The following is a 6,595-nucleotide window of genomic DNA, read 5'->3' as shown; positions in this document are numbered from 1 at the left end:
ATCACCTCTTGGCTAAACTGGCTAACTGCGGCCTTGATGTCACCACGATCCGCTGGCTGGGGAACTGGCTCTGTGGTAGGACCCAGAGGGGGGTGATCGACAGGAGCCAATCGTCTTGGCGTGCTGTGACCAGTGGGGTCCCACAAGGCTCTGTCCTAGGGCCTATACTGTTTAACATCTACATCAATGATGTGGACATTGGTGTCAGAAGCGGACTGGCCAAGTTTGCCGATGACACCAAACTCTGGGGTAAAGCATCCACACCCGAGGACAGGAGGGTGATCCAGGTGGATCTGGACAGACTCATGAAAAGGGCAGACAAGAACCTGATGGTGGTCAACACCAAAAAATGCAAGGTTCTCCACCTTGGGAGGAAAAACCTGCACCATGCATATATACTCGGTAGTGCTACGCTGGTCAGCACTACAGATGAAAGGGACTTGGGGGTCATGGTTGACCACAAGATGAACATGAGCCTTCATTGTGATGCTGCGGCTAGTAAAGTGAGGAAAACGCTGGCTTACATCCATAGATGCTCTCAAGCAGATCCCGGGACATCATTCTCCTGCTGTACTCGGCCTTGGTGAGGCCGCAGTTGGAGTACTGCATCCAGTTTTGGGCTCTGCAATTCAAAAAGGATGTGGAGAAGCTTGAGAGTGTGCAGAGGAGAGCCACGTGCATGATCAGAGGTCGGGAAAACAGACCTTATGATGAGAGGCTGAGAGCAATGGGGTTATTCAGCCTGGAAAAGCGCAGGCTCAGGGGTGATCTGGTGGCCACCTATAAGCTTATCAGGGGTGCTCATCAGGATCTGGGGGAGTGACTGTTCACCAGAGCCCCCCAAGGGATGACAAGATTGAACGGTCAGAAACTCCACTGTGACCGGTTCAGGCTGGACATAAGAAAAAACTTCTTGACTGTCCAAGCCCCCAAGGTTTGGAACAGATTGCCACCTGAGGCGGTTCAAGTGCCTACTTTGAATGCCTTGATGCTTATCTTGCTGGGATCCTATGATCGCTGCTGACTTCCTGCTCCTGGGGCGGGGGGCTGGACTCAATGATTGTCCGGGGTCCCTTCCAGCCCAAATGTCTACGAAATCTATGAAATCTTGCCCTCAGCACTTTGAGTGGGCAGTCTCTCCTGTGCTAGCCTGCCGCAGCTTGCTGAGGACTGCCGTCTTCCTCTGAAGAGCCAGCATTTTCTTTTCTGTAAGTTCTTTTTTTTCTTCAGGGATTTTGTGAGCATTGGTCAGATTTCACGTAATCTGCGAATTGTGAATTTGGTAGGTCTCTATCCGTAAGTCAGAGTAAGATATCCATTCTTCTGAAGGTAAGAAGGGCCAGGCCACACATCCATCTCTTCCTCTTTAAAGACACATCCATAAACACACAAGAGGGAAAAGGCAAAGTGTAGGCTAGCCCTCTTGGAAACCACAAGAAACTCCAAAGAGGAGGAATTCTTGTTGAATTGCTGAATTATTCTGGGTATGGTGAGAGACAGTGGCTTTGTAAAAGATGGTGGCCAAGGGTTTTTGTCTCTCACTTCTATTCATGATATGGTTCCTCTTTGTAGTTTTTTGTAATGTAATATGACATGTCAAGTTGACTTTAGGACTAGCAGAAAATGGGTGTAATGTAATAACTCAGCTACTTTTGGTAAGGTGATATTTATTAGCTTGCCACAGTTTTAGAAGATAGGCTGGGCATGAAAAAATGGCCAATTACTTGATAACATGCACTGCATAACAATCGATGCAGCACATGTATAAGAACTAACAATTTTCACAAGGTTGTAGATAATTTGTACTTCTTTATTTTATTGTATTGCTGCTAAATTATAAGAGATCCCTTCTCCTGAAACCCAGTCTATTTAGTTAAACCAAGAGAAAGTTTAGGGATGACTTAATCATATTCTATAAATATCAATGTAGGGAAGCAGAAATCTGATAATAGTTGGTTCTTCAGTCCAAGAGTTACAAGATAATAAGATCCAGTAGCTGGAAGCTGAGGTGAGACAAATTCAGATAAGAAATAAAGCACAAGTTAAGTGAAGTTTGTTAATCACTGAAACAAGTTATTAGGTTTGTAGTGGGTTGTCCATTACTGACAGATTTTAAATGAAGGCTTGATATTTTTCTAGTGATTATGCTGTAGTTCAAACAGGAATCATTTCAGGGATGTCCTGTTGCCTGTGTTATCCAGGAAGTCACAGTGGTTCTTTCTTATCTGTGAATTCCTTCTAGTGGCAGTCTGCCATCCGAAGGCCTTCTACAGACATTCAGAAAACTATACAGGGGTGCAGACAGAAGTGAAAGTTTTTGCCCAATCTGGCCACAGAAAGCAGTTTAGAGCTGTGAGCAAATACAGCTGCATGACTGCAGACAGCTTAATAATGGCAGATTGGGTGAGAATCTGACCTTCCATTGCATGAGGTATCAGATGAAGACATTTCAAAATGTAGCGTCTTTTGTAAGTTGTGTCTGCGGAGCTCCCAGCCTGTTGCTGTTTTCAGAATGGGAGGAGGGAAAGGGAGTGGAGGGCATTCAGTCTGGACTTTCCTCAGCCCCCCTGGAGGGTGGAGTGTATTGGAGCCCGCTCCTGAGGTGAGGGGGCTCCAATTCACCCACCCCACCCTTCAGCACCAGCTAGGGAGCCCCAAGAATGAGCTCCCTCTGCTGCCTTTCCCCCCTTCCATTCTGAAAACAGTGAGCACTAGCACATAGCCATGGCTGTTGCAATGGGAACCTGGCTGCAGGTTCCCAGCCCACAGCTAGATTCCCCTCCCCCCTGGAACCAACACTGAACTTCTGTCTGGTCTGGGGTAACACTGTAACTCAGAATGCTTTGCAGAAAATGTTCCGAGTTATAGCTGGGTGCTGCACTTCTGCCTGCACCCCAGAGGTTCAGGCTTTTTTTCCAAGTTTAAAAATGGCTTCTCCAGGAGAAGCCTGGGAATAACCAGGGTTACATCATTTCCTGAGAGTTTCTCCTGGGAGAGCAAATATCTGTATATACTGTTGGATAAGTTTTTCTACCAGGAGAACAAACCTGGAAGAATTTGCCTAGGTTATTTGAATGTGTTCTCACTCCCAAGTCTTCTCGTTTGCTTATTCAAATTGTTTAAGTTTTGTTAAATGAAAACAAGAAAAACAATCTGAACATTCTAGTTCCCTGGTGCTGAAGCCCCATCTTCCAGGTGAACAGTTTATCAACCACAAACTGACAGTTCCAGCAGTTTTTTTGCATCTCAGAATGGTCCACTGGGCTGCTGCTGTTGTGTAAGCCTAGTAGAAAAATCACTTCCAAACATCGCACCTGGATCTGGCATGGCTGGGGCTTTCTAGGCAAATGCAGATGTCCTAAAATAAATCAGTACGTAGATAATATAAGGCAAGCATTGAGGTATAAAGAATAAGAGCATATTCAATTGTGATAGACATTTCTTAACTGTATTCAAAGGTAGATTAGGATCATATTAGGGGAGGGGTAGAGAACATTGGCTCTGGGTGCCAAGATGGGAGGGCACGAGAATTGTCCCTAGCCCCATGCAGTCCGCACCCCGACAGCATTGCCATGATGGGAACTCTAAAACAATTCCTGGCTACTGCTGCTTTATGAGCAACAGCCGGGCAAGGCAGCAGCAGCTCAGCTGGAACTGTAGAAGTCCTGTCATGAGTGAGGTTGCTGCCCCCTCCCTGCTTTCACCGCTTCCCCCCCCCCCCTTAGAAACTGTGCTCTTAGAACCAAAGCCCCCAACCCGTACTCCATTCTCAGAGCTGCATGCCAGCCCTCCCCGCCACACCACCCCGTCTTTTCTGCAGGATTTGACCCAAGCACTAATTCTATAACACCACTGTGATGGATACATATTTTGATGATCTGTTGGAGGATTTTTTAATATGCATTCAGAAATAGTAAAATAAAAATAGACTGCCCCAGAATCATAACATTAAGGGTGGGAGTGAGAAGCTCCAGAAAGATATATAAGGTGTTCCTTCTTTCCTCCCTTCATGGAGTTACGCTGTCTTTGCTTAGTGGAAGATGGAGGAAGAACAGATGCAGTGACTGTGGGTGGCTTGCCATTGCCTGGAGTTAGAGACCTGTGCTAAGCGCAAGATATTTCTGCAGCTCAGAAAAGCAGTAACTCAAATGCAAATCAGAACTGCAGGCAAGATACTGCAGTCTGACAGATTCATCCAGCAATGGTCCAAGCCAAAGATCCTGGGGTTTTCCCAGTGAGTCATCAACTGGCTTTTGCAGTGGCAGATGCTCTCAGATTAACTCCTAGAAGCAAGACATAATTTAGTAGGATTTTTAATGAAACTAATGCTACTTCTAATCACTTCACTTTTGAAGACTTGAATCAAATCTTGAAGGGAAAAAAACAGATACTTTGCTGTTTAAACAACATACACTGAAATGTTATAATTTATCCAGCTGGCACATTCACAGTTGATAACTCATGTGGATATCTTGAGAAGCATTACAAGGCTTGTAGGAAGCTTGAGTGAGAATTCTTTCCCCTTAAATCCTTATGTATTTTAATTAACTTTAGAAAATAAAGAAATAATGGGGATGGTAGAAATGCTGGAGATCTGGGAATTTTTAAATTACATGATCTGTACCCCAGTTAGGGTTCTGACTAAATCTAAATTACAATTGTTGGAGAGCGTGTCCTCAGTTTCCAAGACTAGTGGAAGTCAATAGTCAACATCAACACTAGAGAACAGGAAGCAATTAGCTTCAGAAGTGCTCTATTCTGAAGAAATATCCCTGTAATAATATTATACAACTCGCCTATATAGCCAACAAATGTTTAATAAAGCAGCCAGTATAAAGTATGTTTTGGTCACCACTTTAGTTTGAGTTTATGTGCTTCAGCTTATTTTGTAAGGGACTGCAGACAAGGATTGTCTCTCACTTCTGTATTCATGATACAAGTCTTCTTTGTTATTTTTTAGTATAACATGTCATGTTCATGTTAGCGCCAGTAGAAAATGGGTGTAATGCTGTAACTCAGCTACTTTTGCTTATGTTAGATTTATTATCTGAACACAATTTTAGAAGGTAAGCTGGGCATGAAAGAGTGATTGATTAGTTGATAATATGTATTGCATAAAAATCAATGCAGCCCATGTATAAGAATGAACATGCTGCTGGGAGAGACAAATGTACTGGACAACCTGATTTTTCAATTGCAAGTGATACACATCTAGGAGCCGGTTAGTCAGCAGAGCATGCCTACTCACATATTTTGGAGATACTGTACTTGGTTTTGCAGACAATAGGACTAGGTTCCATCTTGAGATATGCATGGTCCTGTTTCAAGCAGGAGATGAAAATCAGTGGTGAAATAATTATCATCAGAAAGTTGCAGTGAAAATATGGATTTTCACTGCAACCCACAGATTTTTCACTTGAGATAACTGTTGTAATGTGTCTAACAGACCTAAGGTGTAGAACTGAATGACCAAAACAACCATAGACTATGTGCCCAAAAGATGAACAAACCAGCTCTCCAAACCCTGGTTTTTAAATAGTATTTGGATCCTATGATACCTATAAGCAGTGTTCATTCACTTATAATCTAAAGCAATCTGCAACAGGATGATGTTGCTGCATAAAAATACTGTAAAACTGTTAGTTATAAATATAATACAGCTTGGAGATACAGTCTGACAATATTTTGAGCCCAGCATGAAATGCTATATCTCTTTCAGAGGGAATCTGCTTTATTAGATTTGGGAAGTGCTGGGACTAAAATATGGAGCTGGTTGTAAAGCAGAGCAGATACTGGCTAAATGAACAAGCCTGATGCTGTCTTATAACCCCAAAGAGTCCATCCTTTGTCTTTACTGAGGACATGGATACACACAATTCTCAGAACTGTTTAAATGTGGTTTAAACCTGAAGCAGACAGACATACAACCCTGTTAAATCAGTTTAAATTTTTCTGAGATGATTCAGAAGTGTACCCAGAAAAATCAAGTACTGTTTTGAACTGTTTTATTGTGAACTGGTTCAGTATTATGTGTGGACACCAAGCATTCGATAACACAGGTCTGGTCGGTCTTCCAGGAACATATAAATAGAGAAACCACATGTGTTTAAGATATAAAATTTTAGCTTAGAAATATTTGACATTCTTCCTGAGCTTTGAGTAGAAAAAATATACACAAGTACCCTCAGGGTTGTAACACTGTCATAGTGATGATGGACAAGCTCTGATGCATTGGTTTTGATTTCTCTTAGATAAAGAAGAGGCAGCAAGATGTGGTGCGATTTCTGGAAGCCAACAGGATAGAGTTTGAAGAGGTGGATATCACAATGTCGGAGGAACAAAGACAATGGATGTATAAGAATATCCCACAGGACAGACTGCCTTCACAGGGCAATCCGTTGCCACCCCAGATCTTTAGTGATGATCAGTACTGTGGAGTAAGTGGTTTCATGGTCTTGACTGAATACATTATTAATGTTGAATTTTTTTTTTAAATTACATTTGCCATTATATATCAGGAAGTACTATCTGAGATACCTTGGCTTGAGAGAGCTCTGATTAATGTCTGTGTAGTGGAAGTCCCTATAAATATTTA

At 42.7% G+C, this 6,595-nt stretch overlaps 1 protein-coding gene across 3 annotated transcripts in view; it reads left to right on the top strand.

Moving 5' to 3' along the window:
• SH3BGRL2 (SH3 domain binding glutamate rich protein like 2) overlaps window positions 1-6,595 on the top strand; it is an 83,011-nt gene that overhangs the window by 31,263 nt on the left and 45,153 nt on the right. For all 3 annotated transcript variants that reach the window (XM_019520442.1, XM_019520444.1, XM_019520443.1), the window contains exon 2: window positions 6,252-6,437. In XM_019520442.1, coding sequence (XP_019375987.1) covers window positions 6,252-6,437 — 186 coding nt within the window. The remainder of the gene's footprint in view (window positions 1-6,251; window positions 6,438-6,595) is intronic.

Source organism: Gavialis gangeticus, unplaced genomic scaffold (assembly GCF_001723915.1).
Source record: "Gavialis gangeticus isolate Ggan-Ray unplaced genomic scaffold, GavGan_comp1, whole genome shotgun sequence".
NCBI lineage: Eukaryota > Metazoa > Chordata > Crocodylia > Gavialidae > Gavialis > Gavialis gangeticus.
This window is presented reverse-complemented; position numbering and strand designations above follow the sequence as displayed.